Source organism: Lissotriton helveticus, chromosome 7, assembly GCF_964261635.1.
Source record: "Lissotriton helveticus chromosome 7, aLisHel1.1, whole genome shotgun sequence".
NCBI classification, from domain to species: domain Eukaryota; kingdom Metazoa; phylum Chordata; class Amphibia; order Caudata; family Salamandridae; genus Lissotriton; species Lissotriton helveticus.
The window spans coordinates 1,180,143,765-1,180,170,353 of NC_136068.1; the positions used below are offsets into that span (position 1 = coordinate 1,180,143,765).

The 26,589-nt window shown below is 43.6% G+C and overlaps 1 protein-coding gene across 4 annotated transcripts in view; it reads right to left on the minus strand.

Moving 5' to 3' along the window:
• HELZ (helicase with zinc finger) overlaps positions 1-26,589 on the minus strand; it is a 1,775,655-nt gene that overhangs the window by 1,369,880 nt on the left and 379,186 nt on the right. For all 4 annotated transcript variants that reach the window (XM_078654323.1, XM_078654320.1, XM_078654322.1 and 1 more), the window contains exon 10: positions 971-1,078. In XM_078654323.1, coding sequence (XP_078510449.1) covers positions 971-1,078 — 108 coding nt within the window. The remainder of the gene's footprint in view (positions 1-970; positions 1,079-26,589) is intronic.

The window sequence follows — 26,589 nt, forward strand, 5'->3', positions numbered from 1 at the left end:
TACAAGATAACATTTGGGACAGTGTCCCAACTCAGAACAATGAACCCCAAAACCTAAATGTTTTCCTTGGTCTGGAACAATCACTTTACCCTACGAGGGTTTTCATTGTGATTTCCTTTTATGGTATGTTCACCTTACTATTACAATCCATTAAACAAAGTTTACTCCAAAAAGGTGGGACCTTTGTCTAATTCTGCCAAATGCACAGGACTCAAACTTGAGGTTGAGTTTAATCTTTTTGATCAGGGTGTGTAGAAGTGTAGGGCGACTATAAAGTACGAAAGTGCAATGAGAAAGAATATCTCACTGATAGCTACCAATAACTGCGCTCAAGAGCCATCACCCATATCAGGTCAACAACTGTAAACTGCTATGATCACGAATATCTATGCCAGAAAGCTCCCAGATTTAGCCCCCTCTATAGTAGGTTAGCTGTTGACAGGCAACAATCGAAATGGTTTTAATTTTTATGCTGTAGAGTGCTTTCCCCTGGCTCTAATAAAAGCGTTTACTGACAGATACGTCTACCAGGATTATATTTCATAGTCTTCTAATGTATTTTCGAACAAACCACAAACACAAGTCCTCCTAATGCACCTCCTGTTCTCCATGACCCAAAATGCAATTCATCCATACCAAAATCCCACACTCGACTCCCATTTGTATCACAGTGTACATTTATCACTTCCCCCACATTAGACATTTAGGTGGCATCTTTAAGGGGAGATGGCTCAAGATACTGGGGAAAGTCTCCCCCATGCCTAATGAAGCACATATCTGACCTATTGGTAACTGAGTGTTCTGATCTAGTGTCTTGTTTAGTTTAGTAGTTTGTGCCTCACTAAGATACTAAAGCAAGCCAGCATTCCTTGCACTCAATGAAACCGAACTAGTATACAAAGAACAGAACATCAAACAACATTGGATTTCTTATTTGAGAAAACAAAAGGCGCTTAACTTTGAATCTCACCTTACAAGCAAGGGTAAACATCCAAGTTTGATGAGACTTTTTGTTAGCAACTGTGACAGACAGCTCAGGATGGTGCTCTAGTCGTACACCTTCTAAATATTCACTAAGCTGTAATCCAAGAATAAACAAAATCAGCAATTCTACACAAATAAAAAAAGAACAGTAAGATATAAAGTACTTGACAGAAACAGATTTTAGCTATCATTTTTTCAATAAAATTCAAACGTTCAAAATCTATTTTGGCTAGTTCCGTAGCCCGAAAATGTAATTATGGTACAATTTTGTAAACATTTGTGAAATACAGACAATGTCCTGGCTTCCATACAGTATGTCAGCTACTTTCTGAAGATATTAGATAAATAGTACACATGCAGATGTTTAAAATGCCAATTATTTACAATTATTAAGATTGCGAATGGGAGTAAAAGTCTTGAGTAGGTTGCAATGCCGCTCAGTTCCCTCAACAATGGTAATAAATTGCACATACTTTCTATAAGTCCGCATACGTGGTTCATGCCATTCTGTTATTCTTTAAAATGCAGCAGTAATAAAGAAAGTGAGTAAAACTAGGCAAGAGCACAATCTCATTTAAATAGATCTTGTGAATATTGGAACAGTTCTTTACTTTGTCAAGTGCCCGGAACATGAAGAAATTATTTAGAGCAGTGAATTCCTTAATTACTTAATCTGCTTCATGCCAATAACATGGACTGAGGCTTTCGCATTGTGGTATTGACCCAGAGTGCTGGACTGGATCCAAAAACATTTTTCCGATCAATAGCTACTCAGTGCCACCAGGTAATGCCAAAAATCCCGCCAGGGCTCTGACCACAGGATACATCAGACTAGTCTGGCTTTCTCTGATTTTTTCCCACAGTTACTTTTCACAATTCTTCATTTTGTCCCCTCATTTTCTCTGGCTTACTCATTTTCTATTTGTACATGGTTTTCCTTCCATTGATACTGCCCAGTGTGCCCGGGCATTGATTAGGTGTGGATTAATTACCTTGTTCTATACATGAGACAGCCCTTATTGTAAACTGTGAATTAATACTATCACATCGGATCTCAAACTTACTGATTGTGTGCAGACCGTCATTCATTTGGTATCGTGAACCTTATATGTCATTCATACGTAATTGATTGCTCTCTTTTACGTAGCTTTGGTGCATTTTCCCACACAGAAATAGACTCCAGTAATTCGAGTCTTTTGTCATATAGGACACAATAATTTTTAAAGTTGAAATCAACCCGTTCTCTTTTGAACTGTCTCTTTACATACTCCTTCCCTATCTTGTTACTCTTCATTCTCTCCTTCAATATGGTGCAACCATTTTTCTGTGTTAACGGCCATTTTCACCTGTCTACCATTTGTACACATGCTCACTGAGCACTTCCGCACTCCTTCAAAACGCGGGGATAGACTGGTTACATGTTGACATCCAGCTCACTGACTCAGACTACTTCGGCATACCGCCCATGTTTTTTAAGGAGGTAAGAGCCAGTTCCACCACTCGCTCTTGGCCTTGCAGGACCCCCTGTACATGGCACCGCCCCGGTATTTACTGGACTGTTTCTTTCTCCCCCTCCCCCCCCCCGACCTTCCTCTTGGCAGGGGTAATTGTACCCCTTTTAAGTGTAATTTTATTTATTTTTATTGTAATAAACTTTTTGTTAATTCACCACCGCTGTGCACTTCTAGGCTTATCGTCTCATGTGACCTATCCTGGCTGGATTTAGACTGGCTGTCGGTTCGCCCGAACTTGGTCCTTGCCGACTGGGCTCGCTCAGCGGTTAAGTAGAAGTGTCTTGGCGCGCGCAGGTTGATTGCCCTCAATCACCTGTATCCCCTGCATCACCTAGGCTAAGCATCATGACCATATTTACCTGTCCACTTCGGGTACAGACCCTGTTTAGCATCCACCGAGCACTCTATATAACATGTTATGCTCTCATACGTCCACAATAATTTTTCACCACGCATTGTCATATTTTCTCACAATATAATCAGCAAAATTGCATCCATTATGATCTTTGTTCTCAGTACCTCTCGTTAAACCCTCTTTTTTTCTTCCCTGACCTGTTTTTCCTGGCATTACACAGGCCCTCTCTCAGGCTGTATTCCTTCGTCCTGATGATTATCCCCCTATGTTAGTGGGAATCGAAACGTCGTTGACACACCAAGTCTGTACTCCCATTGCTTTTGCCTTGACATCTGTGAAGCACAAGATGTTTTTTATATTGTGACCGCTGTAAATAAGGAAATTGTTGTTCAAGTCACTAAATGTGTACACACTTGCCTGAGGCTTGGAAATCTGGTGATCTCCAACCCTGTTTTTACCCACTGCACTTTATTGAATAATTTGACTGTTAGATTGTTCGTTGAAATAAATACTTCTCTAATTTGAATGTAATACTTTACAGAGCATTATGTGGCTCTGCATAGCATTACCTATACTTACTTGATGGGGACCTTTGTCTCTTACAACATAGCAAACTATATATGGCACATTCAAAGGGGGTTGCTTGAATTCCTTACATTTTTTTCATGCCCAACCAAGGCATGCAAGCTAAAAGGAGAGAGTTTATCAACCACAAAATTAAAAGAGTTGTCCTTGCACACCATAGAATCTTATTATGAATATCACTGACTCAGAAGGGAGTAAGGAGGGTGGTAAGTAATCGGTGGGAAGATACAGTATCCACTAGAAATGTAATTACCAAATGTAACGTTTCTTCTGATGGAAAGTGCTTACTGTCGATTCAAAACCTTATGAATAAATCCCAATGCATATACTCCAGGTTGTTCTCTAAATGCAATACCTTGCACAATGTTTTGATATGACCTTTAATTATATCTCTCCAGCATAAGTTCTTAAAACCTCTTTTTATTTCCTTGGATTTTTATCAGGCTAGACCTGCTTTTTTATATTTACTTTTACCTACACACAAAGTTTGTTTTAATGTGTCAAAGTTTCTTATGGGAGTTTATCGCTCTGCATGATAGAATATGACCTTGGGGATGATTGAATCTTGATAGCTCTTATATTTGTATACCTTGTCACCTTATTGTATTTTTATGTATAATCATGTTGGACCTTTTATCATACGTCACTTGTATAATTTTTATTACAAAATCGAATAAAGTAAATATAGATTGATTGACTGATTGATACTCCAAGTTGTGGTATTGAGTAGTGTCAATTAACCAAGGAAGACAGTCACCAAGCCCTGTCAAAGAACACATCACTGCGAACCTGAAAAATGAGGCAATAATTAAAGCAAAAATATAAAACAAGTTAGTTGTACACTGTGGTTCTCCAAACTTGCTATCTTTCATAGGTTCAACTTGAATGTTACCCAGTGTCGATGTAGGAGTCCCACTGTAGTCATACCAAATAGTACAAAGAAAGCGACATTGTTTACCAATTCATATCGTTTCAATAAAAAAACAACTTCAGCCAATCAGGAAGCAGCTCCTTAAGCACTCTTACCCTCAAGAGCCACCATAACTCAGATTTTTCAACAAGAGTGTGAAGCTCATGTAGATGTGGTTAGCTGCTATCAGGGAGGACAGAGGGTTGCATGTGAATCTAATGAAAGATATCAATACTGGCGAACTACTGTGTACAAATAAGTAACTTGTTTCTCCTCCAGTATTGAATGTTTCGTAGAGTCACATGCTTGAATTTGAACAGCAAGCAGTTCATTGTAACATGGAGACAGGAAAATTAAGCCCAGGTAAAAACTTGTTCCATCACTAATAAGATACTTATTTAAATTAGTATCCTTATTATTGTTTAAAGGAAAGCCCATCACATTGAAAAGGATGGCGAAGTACCGCTTGACCCACTGATGCATTAACTTTCATTGTTGCATCCAAGCAGTAGTGTCTGGTAAACTATGCCTGTTAGTCCATTTAGCAGCCCTGCATATGTCTGGTAACACTACTCCTGTAAACAGGGAATCAGATGTGGCTATTCTTCTAGTCGAGTGCACTCTGAACATTCCACTCAGTAGACATCCAGGTTTTTCATGACAGATGACTTTAGCAGTTGAGACTCAACAAGCTATGCTGCTTCATGAAAAAGCAGGTCTCTTTTTCGAAGGCGCAAAGGCTATGAGGAGGTGATCAGATTTTCTAAATGTCTTAGTCCTTTCTCTGCGTAGACCCTTGGGCATCTCCTGGTATGCAATTACGAAGTGCTGTTTCAGTTGCATTGCTTGGATTTTTAAAGAATTTCTAAGATTATTAGCTAAAGGAGATGAAGCTTTAAGGATACAATGAGGATAGAACCTCAAAATTGTATCCACGGCTATTCATTTTGTAAAGGCTTGAATTGAAGTTCACTAACCTCTGGCAGAAGCGAGAGGTAGTAAAGTCATCTTTAAGTACAGATGTTTTATTTGTGCCTTATGAATAGTTTTAAATGGGTCTCTCATGAACTGTGATACGACGATATCCAATTGCCAAGTAACGGTAGGCTTCTTAATCGGAGGGAAAATCATGACGAGTCCTCCAAGAAATTACTTAATCAGCCTGTTTGACCAAAGCGACATTTGGCTGAATGATCTAGGAAATGGTCTTAAATATGGGAAAGATCCAAGTGAGCCAGGAGTAGCAAGTATGATCGAATCTGTTTGGTGTGGGCTCAAAAGGATGAATGTTATTAAGAGAGCACCATCTGCAGAAACAAGTCCACTTTGCATGGTAAGTCTCATTTGTCGTATCAGCTCTGGCTTTAGCTGGAATTTCTCTACATTCCATAGAAATATTTGGGAGATTAAATTTGTTGTATTCAGGAGCCAAGCCGATAAATTGAAAGACTCATTCGTTGGATGAACAATTTGGCCCTTGTTCATCATTAAAATTCCTGACACTGATCGAGGAGAATAGGATGTTGTTTCAATAGGAGAAGTAGCTGTGTGTACCAGATTTGCCATGGGCACGCTGAAGCTACAGGAATTATCCTACATGGCACTCTTCATCTTGTTTAGTAGACGGATATTAATTTAGTAGACGGATATTAATTTAAAGGGCAGTAATGCATAAGCAAATATCCTGTCAATTCTATCTGAAATGCTTTCCCCATGACCCATTTTGTGGCAGTCTGCGAGTGTTTTTTGTATTGATACTTGTGGTTGAGGGCTATTGCAAATAGGTCCAGGTTTGGCCTTCCCAAAGTTTTACAGATCTTCAACAGTTGAAGATCCGTTGAGATGCCTAGGATAACAGCTGTGATCTTGTTTCTCCCTACTTGGTCAGGTAGAACATCGGTACGGACCAGTACACCAAGTTCCTAATTCTTGCAGGAAAGGAGTGAAGACATAGCCATTGCTCTCAACTCACAAAGGTTGATGTGCATCTTCGTTTCCTGAAATAACTATTTGCCACTTACTTCAAGGTCTTGCAAATGTGTTCCCCATCTTACCAAAAACAAACTGAGACTAACAGGAAATTAATGTCAGGCCTGGTCAGACGTCTTTCTGCATCCACAAGATCATAGCCAATCTCACTTCAGAGGTGTCCTTGATGACATCTTCGAAAGTTGAAGTCTGAACCCACTGTTTGTCCAACTCCTGCAATGATTTGATTTAAAGGCAACAGTTTTGGATTTAATGAATGAGGACATCATCCCCAAAACGTTTTGTATATTCAAACTGAAGGGGACATTCTTTTTGAAAAGGAAGATACCAAATTTGTCAGGTGCAGGATAATTTTTTGTGAGCCAGGCTTTGCATGATTAGGTTTTCAGAATGTTCCTATAAAACTTATCTCTTTGCAAGGTTGAAGACAGGATCTTTCCTTGTTTAGTTTTAGGCCCAGATCAAAGATAGGCTCTCGGTGGAACGTTTCATTGAGTGGAATGATGGACCTTTTATGAGGCAGTCATCCAGATACGGAAAGATCTCAAGTAAGCTGCTACAGGGGCAATGCCTCTGGTAAATATTTTGGGAGCAAACTTGAGCCAAAAAGGAAGGACTTTGGATCGATAATAGAATCCGGTCAACTCAAACCTTACTTATTTTTGGTGTTTCATATGGATAGGGATATGGAGGTAAGTGTCCCGAAGGTCTAGTGAGGTTGTAAAATCCTCTTAGCTTATTAATTGGAATATCTCCTAGAGCATAACCATTCTGAAAGACTATTTCTACAGGAATTTGTCAGCTTTTCAGCTGTCTCAAACCCATACCTTGTCTCCATTTGCCTGATTTTTTCCATGATAAAGAAAACATGAATATAAACCGGAGTTTCGATGAGCATTGGGGACCTCCTCTATGGCTTTCATCCAGAGGAGCAATAGAATTTCTTTTTTCAACAGTCAAAGATGTTGATGTGACCTCTTGAAAAGTGGATGTGGAGGAGGTTTTTCAACAAATTCTAGAGCTTGACCATGTTGCATTACATCAAACACCCAACAATCTGAAGAAATAGATTTCCAGTTGCTGTAATATCTGCAGAGTCTTGCACTACCAAGGTGGGATGCATCTGGAAGGGTGACCGGTGCCCGAGAGTTGTCAATGGTGCCTCAATGATTCCTGTCCCTAGCCAGAAACTGCAGTTATTTTTGAGGGGCTTGCCCTGAGTAAGCTGCAGCAGGTGGCAGCCTGCACTGCTGCTGAGAGTATGGGTGGCGGTTGCACCGGAGGATAGGGTTGGTATCGATAAGATTAGAAATTTCCTCTGTCTAACAAGTGTCCCCTTCCTTCAGTGATACAAAAGGGTTGGCAACAATGCTATAGTAGCACTCCTAAAGATTTTGCAGTCTCTGTATCTGTTTTAATAGATTGGAAAGCAGCATATTTACCAAAGAGAATATTGTAGTCATATGGCATATCCAAAATCATGTTCTGAACCTCTGTCCGCAAAGGAGGCTAATTTGACAAAAGCCAGTTGAGGCAATCTCCCTAGAAGTATTGAAAATTACGGTTGAGGTTCTGTCACCTTCCAGTGAGTTTGACCTTGCCTCTTTTCACTTCATTTCATGCAAGAAATCTAGGCTCCCTGGCTGACCACATTTGCCTACCGTTCCTCCCTAGAACAGCCAGAGCTTTGAGTGTCCTGAAGGGTGTAGCTGCCATTACATAAAGTCTTTTCACCACATTTTCTTAATGTTTACCCTCGGTGTAGAGCAAGAAGGGGATGCATTCCTAGACCGCCTGAGTCACATGCATGACCACAGTGTGGATGCGGATAACAGACTAGACATGCTGGAGAATCTTATGGTCTTTATATTTTTTATCTAGGCGATGTATCACTGGCGCTACCATTAACTGGTTTATCATACGTTTCAAGCCTTCCAACCATATATAATGGACAATGGGAACAGCCTTTACTGACTTGTTTGAGGAGTCCTTATAGTCGTATAGGAAACATTCCATCCATTTTACATGTACTAAGAGATTGGATCTTCTGGAGGCTATTTCCAAAACAGCGTGGAAACCTCTGATGTAATCTGGAAGGGAATTAGCTCGAGGTGGTATAGCAGGAGCTGAATGTAATGGGTGCCAAAATTCTTGACTATACAGATTTATTCTATTGCGCAACAGAGCTTCTCACTTGATACTGTAAAAGAGGAGTGTGAAGAGCCACAGTGCACTGGGGAGCAGGAGTCCATTATGGCAGTGGTGATTGGGTACCAAATTTCAGAAATCTTGTAAAATTACCTGCCGTTATTTGACAAAAGCAAAAAAGAACAAAAGAACAGAATGCTTAACAAATCAAACATTCACCCCTAGTCGCCGATCTGGGTTTAAACGATCCGTTTATTTTTTTTGCTCGCCAAGCCACTTCAGTATGGACAAAGCCATAAGTAAATCGGTCTTCACCCAGGTCCCCATGGGAACAGTCCAGCCCGAACTGCCAGGCCAGGTCCTCCCTGAAACAAGCATGTTGGGACTGGTTTCAGAGTATCACCCCGCATCAGACAGGTTAGCTTGAATCCAAGGGACCCACGTTTGGCATTTGACAAAGGTCGGTTACTAAAGCCGGTGGTACTTGCATCATAGCACTTTGGTAATGACTCTGATCATCATATGCATCTTCATTAGATTACCACACCTTATAAACCTCGTGAGATCTTGCCTTGGTCTGAGGTTTATGTTGGTGTAATAAGTCCCATCTCTGTTACTCATTGTCGATGTCCTCTTCATGTGAAGTTGCGTGAGGCTATCTACAGGGCCAAAAGGACCTCATCATCTAGTTCCTCCTATTCTAGTAGATGTGCCGGAGGTAAAGGAGAGACTTTGCTTTTAGAAGTTTGGTCTGGACGAATGAAAATTGGGATTCCTTTTTCTGTGATGTGAGTTATCTCAGCCTGTGTATTTACCAGGCGACAGAAGTATCAGTCGTCGATGCACCTTGAGTTTGAAGAAGACGTCAGGCTCTTATTGAGTTTCCGCTGATGTCCCTATCAACTCAAATGCTGAACTGTTGATGAGATGGTCGTCGACTGCTTTGTCAACACTGATCTCGTTGGTGAGGCTTTCGAAGACTATGATGGTGTTGCTTCGTCGACGATGGGTCACATCAATGCTGCAATCTTATCTAAAGAAGAGTACCTTAAAAAATGGAGTTGAGGGCTCAGATCAGATGTTGGTTCAGCTTTTATCATAAAGTTACAATTTTTTATCAAACGTGTACAAAGCTACAAATGTGGCCTATGACTGTGGTGGGTTGTAGAGATGATCCACATTGAGACTGGAGGGGCACAAGCACCAATGGAGGACTTGAAAGACAGAATGGAATATATCTACACCAGCCGAGAGGCTCCACTCATGATAGTGTTGGTGTCTTCTCAGGTACCATTTAAAGGCACTCATTCACTGTCTGGTGTCTGACACCAGCAGTGTACATGAGTCTATTAAACACCAGCAGAACAGGATTTAGAAGTTGACTCAAAAAACATCAGAATCATATCTAAAATATCCAAAAGCATTTGAGAAGGAGATACTCTTTAACAGGATATGTCTATACTGCCCAATGACTATCTGCCTCTGAGTGGTACAAAGAGGAACTTCTGAAGGTTGATGGAGAAGTCCAGTCCATGAAGTAGTGTTGATGGGCACTTCAGAAGGTCTGTGATGAGTACAGGTGGCCTGGCCTCCACAGGTCAGTCAACCAAGTACAGAAATACACAGACTCCTTACCTTCGGAGCGAAGCAGCTACCAGAGCCAGCATTTTGTCAAGAAAGTGGAGGAGTCATCATACCAAATAGGCAGGACCACAAATTGGTAGTGCTGGGTATACCATTGTAATGTGAAAGTAATATCTGTGAGCAGAACAAAATAGCACATGGAAATGAGCATCATGTAGATCCAGGGACACCACCCAATCCTGTGCAGCGGGCAGAAGAACCTGGCTCATGAACAATATAAAACAAGTTACTTACCTGTAAACTGTGGTTCCCCAGTATTGATTGGTATCTTTCACAGATTCAAATACTTGAATCTTAACTGCCGTCATGGTAGTAGTCCCACGGTACTTAAAAAAAGGAGTAATGTAAAAAGTACATTAGGGAACATATATACAGCAGGTGCAATTGTTTTACCAATTCACATCAATTTAATAGACCCAAACTCCAGCCGATCAGAGGCAAGAAACTAGACTCCTTCTCCCCTGCAGAGCTACCATACCTCAGATTTCGAGCACAAGTGTGAATATGTATAACTTTCCATGAGGTATAAGAGCAGCAAGCCTAAACAGGGAGGTTGGTGGGTCGCATGTGAATCTATGGAAGAAATCAATCCTGGAGAATAACAGTGTACAAGTATCTTTCATAGATTCCCATGCTTGAATCAGAGTAGCTAGTAGGACGAGTACAAATGTGAAATAGGCAAAGACACTCCCCACGAAGGTATGCATGAAAAAACAAATCATGTACTAATATGACATACTGCCATCATATATAACTCTATGAAAATACAAACAATCAATATATGACATTGTTCTAAAACATTTTATGAAGTAAGAAATCAGTAAATAAATTGTACCTTAATGAAAACGGTGTAGTAATACTGCCTGCCTGACAGCAGCATCTCCTTTCCCTGCTGAATCCAAATAGTAGTGTTTGGTGAAAGTATGGGCATTCTATCAAGTTCCTGCCCTGAAGATGTCTGAACACGACACTCCAGAAAACAAGGGTGTGGATGTAGCCATCTTTCTTGTTGAGTGTGCAGCAGCCTTTGTGGACAGGGGCCTTTCTGCTTTTGTTGTAGCAAAAAGCTACAGCTGACGATAACCAGCTTGCTATACAGCTTCTTGAGAGTGCCTAGCCTCTTCTGGGAGGTGCAAAAGAGACGAGAAGCTGATCAGTTTTTCTGACAGGTTTCATCCTGTAATATGGTATTTTAAGCAACGTTTGACATCGAGAGAGCGAAGAGCCCTTTCCGCAGCAGAAGAGGGTCTTGAAGTATGTTAATACATTTATTGGCTCATTCAAATGGAAAGAAGTCGAAACCTTAAGGATGAATTTTGTGTTCATTCTTAACAGAACTTTATCCTATTTGAATTGTAGAAACGGGTCAGTGACTGTAAAAGCCTGAATCTCACTAATTCACCTGGCCGATGTGAAGGCCAACAAAAGTGAGGGTTTCCACAAGACATATTTGGTATCAGCTTTATGGATAGGCTCAAAAGGTTGTCTCATAAGCTGAGAGAGAACCGTATTCAACTGCTAGGAAACTGCAGGAGGTTTTACAGGTGGGAAAACCCTGAAACGGCCTTTCATTAATTCCTTTATCAGTCTAGTGGGCAAAAGAGAGATTTCCCCAGACTTACTTGGAAAACTGGAAATTGCTGATAAGTGCACTTTGATTGAAGAGTGTGCTAAGCCAGACTTTCCCAAGTGAAGGAGATAAGGCAAGAGTTGCTATGGTGAAGAGTGAAGGAAATGGAGATCCTTCTTGATGTACCAGAGACCGAATCTTTTCCATTTTACCCTATATGCTTTATTTGTGGAAAAAGCTTGTGACCGCTCCAGGACAGATTTCAGAATAACTAGAGATCCAAATTAATAGTCATGAGGTGCGATGTTGACAAATTGAAAGCCTTTATTTTTGAGTGCAATATCTGGCCACTGCTCATTGAGATCAGATTGACCACTGATTGGAAGCGAATGGGCATGGACAAACATCAGGAGAACATCCCTGTAACAAAACTGTCCAAGCCATGCCGGGGCTATGAGAATGAGATGACATGGCTCTCTCTTGCATCCCACTCTGGAGAAGAGAAGAAAAAAAGGAAAGGCATAAGCGAACATTCCTGTCCACTTTATCTGAAGAGCATTTCCTCAATACCCTTTCTGAGGGAACCTGCAAGCAAACCGCCCGCATTTTTTGCTGATTAGTGTTGCAAGGAGGTCAAGGTTTGGAGCACCCCATTTTTTTAAAGATGCGTAACAATTCTTGGTTGTCCAATTCCCATTCGTGGCATTGGTATTTGTTCTGCTGAGAGATTCCGCCAATATATTTTTTGGACATGTTCTACTTGCAGGGAGATGTTGGGTTTCAGTAACCACCTCCAGGTTTTCTGGGCTTGTGACAAGAATAGCTCTGATCTGGTTCCTCCTTGCTTGGCAAGGTAAAACATTGTGGTGGTGTTGTCTATCTTCACTAGGACAGGGGAGCTGAGAATTAGAGGCAGAAATGCCTGGAGACCTAGAAAAAACAGCTTTCAGTTTTAGAATGTTGATGTGCATTTGTGGTTCTTAAACAGACCACTTTCTGTGTATTTCCAGTTCCTGGAGATACGCTCGCCAGCCGTCCAAGGAAGCATCCACTGTCTTCATGAAACTGCAATGCCCCGGCTCTTGTTAGACCTGGAGATATATTTTCCTCTTTTCCCGACCATGACAAAGATGCTTCATTGTAGGGGTGATGTTGATGACATTCTCGAACTAAACTGTGGATTTAAATCAACTGGGCATCCAGCTGTTCCTGTAGAGACCTCGTATATAAGCGATAATTAGGAATTCATGTGATGCACGAGGATAGCATCCCCAGTATGGATTTGTAAATCCTCACTGAAAAGGACTTTTTTTGTAGCAGAGATGCAGTCTGTAGTATTCTGTGCACCTGTTCTGTCATGTGGTACGATTTTGCGATCCTGGTGTCCAAAACAGCTCCAAGAAACACCAGCGATTGAACTGGAATAAGACATAACTTTTCTGCATTAAGTTCTAGTCTCAGAAACCAGAAGAGCTGTTACAAGTCAATGTGGATTTTTTGCGGAGTGGAATGTGGGATCAATGACCAACCAGTCGTCCAGGTAGGGGAATATCTGATGCCCCTGTTTTTTCAAGAATGCAGCCACTGGTGCCATGCATTTCGTGAAAAACGTAGGAGCTGACTGAAGGCCAAAGGGAAGGACTTTGAATTGATAGTGGTGTCCTGTCACCTCGGGAAGAGTCATTGTTTGACGTGAATGGTAAGGTGAAAGTACAATATCGAAACGTGTCATGAAATCCTGTTTTATCATCAACAAAATCTCTTGCAAAAACAGCATCCTAAAGGGCTATTTCTTTATATATTTGTTTAGGTGTCTGTGATATATGACCTGTCAATTTCCCCAACTTTTTCTTTATGAGGAAGAAGGTGGAATAGAAGCCTTTCCTACTCTGTCAGAAAGGAACTTCCTCTATAGCTCCCTTTAAAAGAAGTACAGAAATCTCTGGTTTTAAGATAGTAAGGTGTTGCTGTGTTCTCATGGAAGGAGGATAACAGGGAGGCTCTTGGACGAATTCCAGGGTGTGACCATGATGTATGATATCCAACACCCATCTGTCCGTTGTTATACTTTTCCAGTGAAGAGGTAAGGTTTCCTGTGTGGTCTGCGATGAAACAAGGTGACTGGTGCCGGAGAAGTGTCACTGTCGTCTTGAGCTATCCTGGACTTTCCCCCCCAGGGCTTGTCGAGCTGGTTGTCTAGCATAAGACATGTTGGAGGCTTTAAACTGCAGCTGTTGGCCAGTGTACGGGGGTCAATAGCCCTGTTGTGCACCCGGCTGATACCTGTATGAATGGTAAGAGGATCGCTCCATGCATTACCCTCTTCATCTACGAAAAGGCTGAAAACACCTCTGTTGCAGTGTTGCCATATAGCGAGCTATATAAGTGTTTGCTTTTATGGCAACAAATGGCATCCACATATTTGCCAAACAAATTTTCCACGTCAAAGGGCTTATCCAAAGTTTTGGCTTGGAATTCAGGGCAGAACGAGGTGGCCTTCAACAAGCCCTGTCAGCTCAGAACTGCTGCTCATTTCTCTGAAAGCGTGGAGGATATGTCCAATGCCGTATCGATCTTAGAAGATACCGTGGCACTATCCTGTGAAATTTCTTATGCCTACTTTTTGTCCTCAGGAAGATGATCAAAAAGGGGTGTCAGATCTGACCACATGTGATGGTTGGAACGACCCAGAACACCTATGGCATTTGATGCTCTGATGGAGGTAGCTGCCATTGCAGCAAAGAAAGCGTTTTCAATATGTTGTCTAGTCTCCTGCCCTCCTAGTTCGGAGGAGCTGAACAAGGGGACGAAGGATTTCTGAAGCATGATTGTCCGGCTTGCATAATAACTGAATCTGGGTGTGGATGCCTTACTAAGCATGCCAGAGAAGAATCAGGGGTCTTATACTTTTTGTCCATTCTAGGAACCACCGCTGTGACTGAAGCTGGGCTTTTCATTAATTTTAACTCTTCTTCCCTATGTAGCTTACTATACTTTCATGCTGGGCCATTAAAAAATCTTATACGAAGAATTCTGTTTGCTTTATAGAGAGAGGCAAATCAAATCTCTTGGAAGCATGTTTCAACAACCCATGGAACCACCCAATATCCTCAGTAGGAGAACTAGCTGGGGGTGCTGAAGGTGACTGAAGATGATGAGATCTAGTTATCCCACTACTGACCCAATGGATCTGGGTCCTAAATCAACTCTCCTTCCTCTGGCTGATCTGGATCAATTTGTAGTTAATCATCCCTGATGGTGATGGTAGGATGGGCAGATCTAACCTCTTGTGTTTGCACAGGGGTAGCAGGCAAGAGTGCTGTAGCAGGTGCCTCCAAAAGTTGGGAGAGCGACTGCCGCATGAGTTCCAGGAAAATGCTTGTAATAATCATTGAGCATGTGCCTTACATCTGTAACCAGTGAGATGGGCACTGCTATGGTATCGCCTCTTGATGCTTGCGGTTTATCATAACTTTCTTCGTAGGGATAATGATCTTGGAAAGAGTTATATCTATGAGAAATGGGCTTCTGGAGAGCTGTGAATGAAATATCTCCTTCAATATTACTGGAATTGTCCTTATCAGTGTTCTCATCAAATCATCATCATCAGTATCCTGGCACTTCACATTAACTGCGAAGGCCTGTAGGCAGGACCGAAAATACCATTGTCTCCTGACAAGAAGGTGGGCTGCCGGAGGCAGCAGGGTTACCTTGCTGAGTGACATCAGGTCTGAACGAAGCTATGCAGATGCACTCTAAGCAAACAATGTCTCTTTTTTGTGTCTTGCCGACAAAGAAATCCTCTTAATGGTAATGATCATCAACACTGCTCTGGTCAATGGCGATTTGAACACTATCATCGTCGCCATGGTCGTTGACGAAATGGTTGTCGTCATGCCTATCGCTGACGATGTCGTCGTTACCGTGGTCGGAGTAACCACCATCACTGTAAAATAGAAATATCGGTCGACGGGGGTTTCGTTGACGTCACTGCTCTTGACGATGCTTCCCTTGACAGGCTTTTTCATGAATGGAGCAGTTTTCAGAGGAATGGCAGGCAATGAAGATGATTGATGGTATCTTCTGGCCAGAGCCTGTAGAAGAATCTTTAGAGGCAGATTTCACAGATGAGTTTTTTTTTTTTCAACAGCCATCACTCTTTTAGGGTCCTTTTGGGATGAGGTAGAACCCTCATTTTTGCGTTTGCTCACGTGGAGAGTGACCTGGTTCTTACTCATCATCTGAACCAGAATCGGATCTGGATTTATTCATCTGGAGCCATAGTAATAATGTGGCTTTTCTGTACTATGTTTTGGCAAAAAATGGTTCTACAGTGTTTACACTCCTTAGGTTTATGTTTGGGAAGTAAACAGTACTGGTAGTCCTTTTGAGGATCCTCAAAAAACAAACTTGCCTTTCAACAAGACCTGCAAGGTATAAAGAGTCTTTTCTTACATCCTTCTGACATTTTAAAAGGTAATGTAAATGATGAAACAGTATTTTAGACCGGAGTCCAATGCTATACTCCTTGAGAGGAAACAAAAAGGGTCAAATGTTCACCAACTGAGTAGAATTCAGGGTGCAGTTAGAAATCTGAGGTATGGTGACTCTACAGAAAAGAAGTGGTCTAGGGTTCTTGCCTCTGATTAGCTTGAGTTTGGGTCTATTAAAATGATGTGATTTGGTTAACAATTTCACCTGCTTTCTCTATGATCCTAATAGACAAGTTATTTATCTTCGGTAACGCCTTATCTGGTAGACATGATCTAGTCGCAGATTCGTTCCCTTTGAATTTCCCAGGCGTCAGACTGGTTCCAGAAGATTTTTCTTCAAGCAGTACCCTTGCGCGCTGGTAGGTAGGGACGGTGGGCTCAGTGTGACGTCGTCAGCGTTGCCTCCACCGTTGCAACGTTCAAGTCACTTATATATGTGCCACCTGGCTGCGCTGACGTCGGTTACTTTTCACGAATTTCCAGAAGCTTGGAGCCATTAAATGCACTGACATTGGTGTGTTTCTGAACAGCCCTGACCCTAAGAGCCTGTCCACAGTGTGGGGAAGATGGGAAGGTTGGTAAGGAATCTGCAGCTACATTATGCCTCTACCAGATAAAGCTTTATCAGAGGTAAGTAACTTGTCCATCTGATAAAGACATCTTTCCACAGATTCCTTAACTATGAATAGATGCCCAAGCAATACCATCCTCAGAGGAGGGACTGCAGACAAGTTAGCCCAGGAACTCCTGCGGACAGTCAAGGCAGTAGAGCTTAGTGAATGGGTACAGAGATGCCCTGTCTGACAAATGTTGAGGACTGGGACACCACGTTGCAAAGCCGTGGTAGCAGCCTTGGCTCTGGAAGAATGAGCCATTTAGCCTTCAGGCGGCTGCATTTAGGACAGAGCGTAGCATTACATTACACATTACACGCGGCATGTAAGATTCGAGCACATGTAGTGGCACCCGAGTTCATAGGGACGCTAATTGTTTTTTTTTCTATTATGAGATTTTAGACTACGCCGTCCTTAGTCGGATAAATTGTGTAACCACAATTCACCGATTCATCTGGTTATACACTCACCTGGTCACTCACACATCTTAAGAGACGGCGTCATAGAGGCACTTTGACACGAATGCGCTGGGTTGCACTAAGTTTTAACAGATTATTTTTGCTGTTTTTGTACACTAGTGGTAGCGGCACTAGTCCTTTGCATGTAACAATATAAAACTGTGTCATTGTGATTGTACTCTCAGGCACAGATTGCCCCAGTGTTACTCATTTGTATTTTCAGCCCTGAGGATTCGCAACTGCGATGACACACGTGTCGGCTGGCTGTTTGACACAATAAAGGACTCCAACGGACTACTCTCCCTCTGGAGATTCCTAGATTTCTTCTGTCGCTTTGTCTTCTTGTACCGATTCATTTTTTGTTACTTAACAAATGTTTCACTGTGATTGAGTGCATTGGGTAACTCCGTTTTTCCTGCAATTAGCTCACCCTCCTGGCAGATGTTATTGACACTAAAAAGGCTGTTTTGTTGGTAAGCAGCTGGAGGGGGTAGCTCTGTAAGGGTTTGAACAAAGCACACTTCAGGATGGTGAGAAGCAAATAAAGGTCCCTTAGATGATGAAAGGGGCAGGTGGCAACATATCTACAAGCCCCTTGAGAAGTATATATACAATAGAGTATTTAAATAAAGAGGGTTGGTATACAAGCCTCAAAAAGGCAGACAGGGCTAACAGTTACCATTTGAGAAGGCCCACACCAGAGCCCTGTAGGGCAAGGGTCAGAATAAAGAGTAAGACCTGAGAGAGGATTAATAGATATTTCGGTACAATATTTTGCAAACTTTTTCCACCAGCAGGTGTACATGGTGTTGGTGGAGGGCCACCTGGCCATCAAAATAACATTGAAAATTTTGCGATAAAAGTAGAACTATCAACTGATGCCACTCAATTTCCAGTCAAGAACGCATAGAGTTGACAGGTTCGGGTGTAGGACCCTACCCTGTTGCTACGACAGAAGATTTTCCTGAAGGGGCAGCCTGATCAGAGGGTCGATCCTCAATTGGAGAAGCTAAGGATACCAGACTCTTGATGCCTGTTCTGGAGCCACAAGGATGACTTGGGGCCCAGTTGCCCCTTATCTTGAGCACTCTGGGCATGAGCGGTAAGTGCAGAAAGGCAAATAGGAGGCCTGAGCTCCACTCCAGACAATAAGCGTCTCAGAACGAGAGGCGACTTGGAAACTCCTACGCGCAAAACAGCTGACATTGCGTATTTCCTGCAGAGGTGAACAGATCCAACAAAGTGTCTCACTACTGTTGAAAGAGACCTTGCGTCAGCTCACGATGGAGACACCATTCGTGATCTACTAGGCATCGATGGCTGAGTTAGTCTGTCCTGGCGTTCAGGGAACCTGCCAGGTGTTGAACCACCAGGGATATGCCCTCCTGTTCCAGTCATGTCCAGAGAACTGGGGCCTCTTGACACCGGGTCCACAACCCTACCAAGCTGTTTGTTGCATTACCATATAGAAGTGGTGTTGTCCATGAACACTTGAAACAGCGTTCCCTTGATGGAAGAAAGGCTTTTAATGCCAAGGGAATCGCTCGGACCTCCAGCAAGTTGATATGGAGTCCGGATTCTGCCGGAGACCAGAGTCCTCTGATCTCCACCTCTACCAGATGGACACCCCATCCCAAGAGTGGCGCATTTGTCACTACTGTATAACCTGGTTGGGGAAGGGAAAGGGGTCCTCCCATGACCCAATTGCGGTTGGTCAGCCACCACTGCAGGTCCTGTGCAGTTCCCTCTGAGAACTGCACCATATCGGAGAGATTCCCCTGATGCTGCACATACCCGAACTTCAGGTCCCACTGCAGAGCTTGCATATGCCATCTAGCATGTCAGAAGCAGGCGTCCATAAGGCCCAACAGCCCAAGAGTCATTCTCACCGAAATCCAGAATAGATGCTGAAACATTGGAATCATAGCCTGAATATCACGGAGGATATGCTCAAAACAACACTGTATCCAGAACATCTGTGACGAAAGGGAGCATCTGAAATGAGTCAGGTGTGACTTTGGCACATTGATAGAGAACCCCAGCGAATGCAGGAGGTCCGCTGTAGTGAGGAGGTGGGAGACGACAGCCTGGGGCGAGCTCGCCTTCAACAGCTGGTTGTCGAGATAGGGGAAGACTGGCACCCCTGATCTGCGCAGATGAGCTGCGACCACCACTATCACCTTGGTGAACACCCGAGAGGTGCTGGTCGGGCCAAAGAGGAGCACCATGAACTTTAAGTGCTGGTGGCCTACTGTAAACCGCAGGTAGAGCTGATGAGCAGGCATCATTTTTTAGAAAGTAGTAGAGGGCTCGTAGATCTTGGATAGGTTGCAGGCCCTTTTCCTTCTTTGAGACCTGAAAGTAGCGGGAATAGAAACCACAGCCTACTTCTGGCACCAGAATCGTCTCTATAGCTCCCTTGGCTAAGAAAGTCACAACTTCTTCCTTAAGCAGAATCAGGAGATCCTCCATCCTCTGGTCGTAAGATGTTGCAAGGAGGGAAGGGTAGCCTTGAAGGGGATCGGGTAGTCACTTCAGACTATCTGAAAAACTCACCTGTCTGACGTGTTGTTTGCCAGTGGTGAAAGTGACGCTGATCCTGCCACCAACTGGCCACCCATGATCTTGAAGGGCAAGACTAGGAGGGGTTTGGAGGCTGGAGCTGATGAGGGTCTGACCGGATATCTGGACCCCAACCCACGAGGTCGGAATATACAGCGCAGAGGTTGAAGAACTTGTGCAAACTTGTGGCTGGCGTGGCTGAAAGCCCCTTCCGTAGCCACGAAAGGGGCGACAAGCAGACAGGGGAAGGGTGGCCACTGAGAGGTCCAAGGACTTGGCTGTAGCCTGTGAGTTCTTAAAGCGTTCCAGGCCCATGTCCTTAGAGACGGGTGCCATCAAAGGGCACGTCTATGAGGGAAGTCTAGAAATTCTCAGGAGAGCCAGAAGTTCTCAGCCAGGCATGATGTCGAACAGCCATCATCGAGGAAATCGCTTTGCCCAGGAGTTGGTCGTATCAAGATAACCACAAATGGCGAACTTTGCTACATCCCGCCTGTCTAATACCGTTTGAGAGAGGATGACCCTGGCCTCCTCCAGGATCTGTGACAGTACTTGCACAAACGTTTCACATAGAGAGTGGGAGTAACGGCCCAATGGACATGCAAAAAGGTTTCTTACCAAACTATCCAGCTACTTTGATTTCCTGTCCAAAGGTGCGGAAGGGAATGCGCCCCGAGATGTAGAGGTTTTGACCACCAACCTCTCGGGGTTGGGCGGTTGGTGAGGAAATTTGGGTCTCCTGGTGCAGGGAGATGGGAGATTGTTCTATTCACAGGAGCCCCTGTGCTTTGTTTGGACCAGGTCCCTATTAGGACATCGGTCAAGGGCGCAGTAAAGGGCAGGAGGGGGTTCAGAGGAGGAGTTACCCAGCTGCAAGACCTCCGTCAAAATGTTTGCCTTGACTGCCACTGAAGGGAGCTGAAAATCCAGGACCTCACAGCTGCCCTTCTCACCAAAATAGTGTATGACGCTCCCTCCTCCGTAGCCATGCTAGGGGAACATAGCAGACCAGAATCTGAAGAGGTGTCGAGCCCACTAGCCTCACCCAATTCCTCATATCAGTCCATATCTTTTGGCTGGTCTTGTAAAGTGTCCAGCAGCCACTCCCAATTTTCCTCCATTCCTAGCCATTCAGAAGAAGGCTAAGGAACCGACCTGGGAAATAAGGGTTCCGGCGACGATCAGGTTCCGGGTCATCGGGAATGATAATGGACGGAGTCAGGAGTCTCATGTCAGGCCAGCGGCATCGGTCTGGATACATTGGAGGGAGGGGTAGTCATCGGCGCAAGAGCCGCTGGTGCGCAACTTGATGAAGCCCCCTCTGAAACTGTGGGGGCCGAAGCAGCGCCAGCAGGGTAATGCTTCCCTAAGATGATGCACATGGTGTCATAAAATTCCATGAGTTGGGTGGGGGTTGCTCTGGCTTCCAGGAAAGCGGGTAAGCGCGGAGCTGACACAGAAGCAGGTTCAGCCTAACGAGGCCTAGAATGCCGAGACGCCTCCTTCGTGTCAGCCGGCTAACGGGGAAGAGTTGAAGCAAGCTTAGACTAATTGTGCTTCTTAACTGACCAACTTGAAGACTTCCAGTGGGAGGATGAATACTTGGGTCTTTGAGCAGTGCCCAGGCATTCCCCTCAACCTGGACCGAGAACTCAACCTCCCGGGTGAACAACGCGGTGCTGAGCACCGGGCCGCAAGTAGCTTTAGGGACTACTCCCACAAAGCTTTGGGAGCCATGGCCCATCAGTCTGAGCCCGGCTTCGATTCATAGGTGCTCTCCATGCACCAGAGGCACAGTAGGTGTGGATCAGTTACCGACCTGGCACGGTGACAGGTGCTGCACCGCTTAAGTACGGAAGCTATCTTGGAAATTCTACACACCAAGAAATCATCGACAAAAAGTCAAAATCACCGGTCAAAAAGTGACAGAGGGTAGCTCTCCGCGCTACCTTGTGCAGAAAGAAAAGAACGGACGTCAGCATGCCGAGGTGGCACCTATAAAGGTGACACGGACATCACAACAGCAGACCGGTTAGGTCATGCGAAGCCGATGGATGCCACCTAATGGCGCGCAAGTGTACTGCTCAAAGATACATTTTCCAGATCCAGTCTGACACCTGGGAAATTCAACGGTAAGGAATGTGCAGCTAGATGGCTCCATCGGATGTACTTTTTACAGTATTGCTTGTTTTAAGCACTGTGGGACTCCCATTATGACAACGGGGAAAATTAAATTATATGAATCTATGAATACTGGAGAATTTGTACTTGTCCTCTGGTATTTTGAGACTTAGTGGCCCAAATAGGCCAAAGAGGCCACTCTGCCTTATGAACAAAGTAGTTAAAGTTAGTAAAAATTGGTGCCACTCTTCTGCAAGCGGTACTAAAGGGGGTGGTGATGGACGGAGCATCTGAATCAATCAAACACTCACACCCAGTCAAAAGATCTGGGTTTAATCCATCACCGTTCTTTAGCCCACTATGCCACCCCAGTTCAGACATGGCTATATGCAAATCAGTCTGACCCTGGGCCTCATGGAACAGTCCAGCCCGAACTGCCAAGCCATGTCTTCCCTGGACCGGAAACAAGCTTCCGAGGACCGGTTTCTGGCATTCCAGCCGTCTTCAGCCCGGCTTGCTTGAATCCAGTGGCAAAGTGAGTAAGGGACTCACGTCTGAGCATACCCTGCCACACTTATGGCGGCCAAAAGCGGTACAAAAGGGGGTGGTGATGGACGGAGCATCTGAATCAAACACTCACACCCAGTCAAAAGATCTGGGTTTAATTTTGCACCACTCTTCTGCAAGGTCACTACTTCTAAGGCCCCCTTCTTGGAACACAGCGTGAATTTTCATTTTGCAGAAGCTGGGCAATCTAGGTGGGACGAGAAAGGAGAGAGCGTAACCCTTGCGGACATGTTTGATCTTTTATGATCTTCAACCAATTCAAAATGATTGGGGAGATGCCCCAGCAAGTACCTCAAGCCTGTGGTGGACAAGGAGAAATTGGTTTTGAAGCAGCAGATACAGTAGACGATGGGAAGACTGGAGCTGCTGATGTTACTGGCATCCTTAAATCGCACTAGTCCACAAAAGGACAGGCAGAAATACTGTGTGGTCCGAACTGCCTAGAAAAGTTGCACTCTCGTAAATGTTGGCCCTGTAGGAAGCCCTGGAATCAACAACATTTTTGTTGGAAATGCTTGGTCAGGGAGCCAAGACATTGTAAATACGTTGTACTGCAGCTGGTCTTCCAGAAGAGTTGGCTTTCTCACTAAATAACCTCTTGCCATCAAAGATCATACCCATTATACCCATTTGAAGATAGTTAGGGAAACCTGTGAAACGCATTCAAGAATGCCTACGGAGAGCGACTGCCTTCACCTAGGACTTAACCATAGTGTCAGAAGAGTTCAAGATACAGTTAAGAATCTGCTTGGCAGCACCCAAACCTCAGTTGAGCTGATCAGAGAAGAGCTTATCATACAGTCCTGAGAGTTATAATTACAATCCTTTACAATCATCACAAGGCCATGCTTCCAAGGCACGATGATGGCTAGATTGCCCAAAGAAAAACTTTGCCGAACAAGGAATCAAGTCGTCTGGACTATGTCCAAAGAAGTAGTGGAGGAAAGTGTTTGTGGTTTAAATTCGCTGTTAGGCGTGAACCACCAAGCTCTCTGGAGAAAAGTGTGTTGATAAGAACTTGGGACCGGAAGAGGTGGGTCTGAGAAGTGTTGCTCCACGGCACTCAAAACAGATTTAAGAAACAAGTTGCTTGAATGGCAAAGAAGTTCTGGTGCCACTAAGATAGATGTTGGATTTCAGTCATGCTGTTGTTTTTAGAATCTACAATTTGTAAAGGAAATTCAAGAGACTTCATTTCCGAGCCTATTACAGATGTGAAAGAAGAGACGTTGTCAATTTAGAGGTCTAGGTAAAGTCAAATATCTGTGTGTTAAGGACAGAGGAGGTTGTCAGCCTCTGTATGATGTTCCTCTATGTACCTTTACAAGAAGGTTATGTACCTGTAGTGCTGGTTCTGCATTTTAGGAATCATCACTTAATGCATGAATATTTGCTCACTCTGTGCAAGGTCACCAGAACACCTTTTATGCATAACTTTCTTACAGAAATACTCACAAAATTTCTTTCTCCGGGTTTTCATATTCAGATCAGCGAAAAGAAAACTTAACAGAGGCCTCCGTTTTCAGTGAATGTTCAAAATATTTCTTCAGTTTAACATCATACAATAGCATTGCAGCGTCAAAACAAAGAGAACATGAAGGTAAAAATGCACCCAGAGAGGCTAACATTGAAAATAGAGAGAAATAGGAGCCTGTCACTTTAAGAACCTCGCTGGTCCCTCTTCAAGAGTGCATTGTAAGAGCAGTTCCAATTTATAAGAGAAGGATCTCCGTACACCTCTGAATTGTTTTTTGTTAACTCTTCTTTTTTTCTGGTCAGGAAAATACTTTTTTACAGATACAATAAATGCCTTTAATCATCCGTGGTCTAGTGAAATATATATTTCATGGGTGTCTAACTTAATGTTTGTCGGAATGCCATCCCTCTCCTTAAAGTGCTACTTGTGTTGGAGAAATAAAGCAGTGACTTATGCCCACTAAGTATATGTGGTTTTTAGTTCACGCCTGGGCAGAGCATGAGCTTCTCTGCGAGGCATGCTGTATTCGAATAAGGACTTGAAGCTCCACCCACTATCCACTCATATTTTTCATTTGCTCAGATTTCGTTAATAGGCTCATTAATTCCTCCTTAGTACAGCATTGTCTTCATTTGTAACCTCCCATGACGACTGGCCCTTTTACTTCTTTTGTTACACGGTATGTCTTATTTAGTCTGTAAGAGCTATTTTCTTTAACAAGTTTCTACTACTGCAGGCACAACATGCTTTACTGCAACATTCAGCGTGCCATATGCGATTTCCTTACCAAGCAGCTTGGGACAACGGCGGCCGCTTCTTTGAAATGAAATAGGTCTCACATTTACAAGTGTTTGAGCTATTGGCATTGTAAATGACAATGCCTTTTATTTATCTGTTAAATATGAAAAACAGATAAATAAAATACATGGTCATTAACAATGCCAATAGCTTAAACTATTGCAAAGGTGAGATCTATTGCATTGCAAATGCTTGTCCTTACTGACTCACATACTAGGACTGAATGTGACATCAGTAAGCTGTCAAAACATTACTTTTAGCTAATATTTTATAGTCTAGGTTCAAAAGGGATAAAGGCATGTATGATCCACAGGATACCAGGTTTGGGGAGAAGGACCACGACTTCTTCCCTAAGCGTGGGGGGCAGAAGTTGCTTCTCAAGGGCCTTCGCATATACCTCAATCAGCTGTGGGGCCAGCAGGTCTTTGTAAGCTTTATAAAAATTCCCCGTGAAGCCGTCAAGTCCGGGGGCAGAGGAGCAACATAAGGGTGGCAATGGCACCAAGAACCTTGCTTTCGGGTATCGGTTCAGCGAGGAAGTCTTGCATGTCTTTCTCCAGATATACCAAAGTGATTTCCTTTAAATAAGCCTCCTGAGCCAAAGGGTTCCCACCACTTCCCCCAGTCCTGGTAGAGTACAAGGCAGTTAAGTAGTCTAAAAATTCCTCACAAATCTCTAAAGTAATGGTGAGTGCCAGATCAGAGGAAGAGTGCATATGTGTAATCTGCAATCATTCCTGTTTTTATTCCTGCTGGATGTTGATTTTGCATTATTGTCCTTCCTTCCTTCCTAATGTAAAGCGCTCTGATATCCTTCAGGATCTTGTTCGTGCTATATAAAACTTTATGAATAAATAAATCCCAGTGATACAAGCTTTGCTGTATGGTGCCCTTAACATCTGCGCTAACACCCTGCCTGGTCATTCGCCCTCTCCGTACCGCCTAGCTGTTTGGTATTTACCCAAGTATAGGATCTCACATGCCGCGGCGTCACAGAATTCAATCAGAAGAGCCAGCCGACGATCTGACATGTCTAGGTCTGGGGAACATAATATGGTGTCGTCAAAGTCAGCGTGTTCGCTTACAATACGGAAAATTGTAGTGCGGAGACTTTTCAGCACACCAGAGTGATTGGCAAAGCGCACGCACCGTATGTATGCCTTACAGACTTCCTAGAGGACCGCCCAGGAGTCTACCGATCCAGTGTTTATAGTGAAGTAATCTTCTATTGCTTCGATGACTTCTTCCTTAAAAAGATTGTTATGGAGCGCTCGGCTCTGGAAGCTCCATTGGCGTTCAAACTCCTCAGGACAAGGGATTCTCAGACGGAGCAGAACCGGTGAGCGGTCTGAATAAGTACTAGGGAGCGTCTCAAGAGTCGGAAACCAGTTGGAAAGAGCCGGGGAAATTAATCAAAAATCAATTCTCTTCCAGGTGTTATGTTGTCCAGCGTAATGCGTGTATTCAGTGCAGGTGGGAATGCTGGTGCCAGATGTCTATTAGGGAAAGCTGTTCACAGAGGACAGCCAGAGCGTGCCTGGAGCGCAGTTTAGTGTCAGAGGTGAAGGCTGTGCGGTCTAATGCAGGGTTGAGAAGTAGATTAAAATCTCCCACCATCAGGAGCAAGCAGGGGTCCAGTTTTAGTATCTGGGCTTGTAGTGAGTGATAAAATTCAGGTGAGTCAGTGTCCGGAATGTAGACACATGAGGAGTTCCATGACAAGAACGTACCTGCCTTCCCTGTCCCTGATGACGGAGCCTAAGCTCAAGGGGACTTGTTTGTGAATGAGTATGGCCTTAC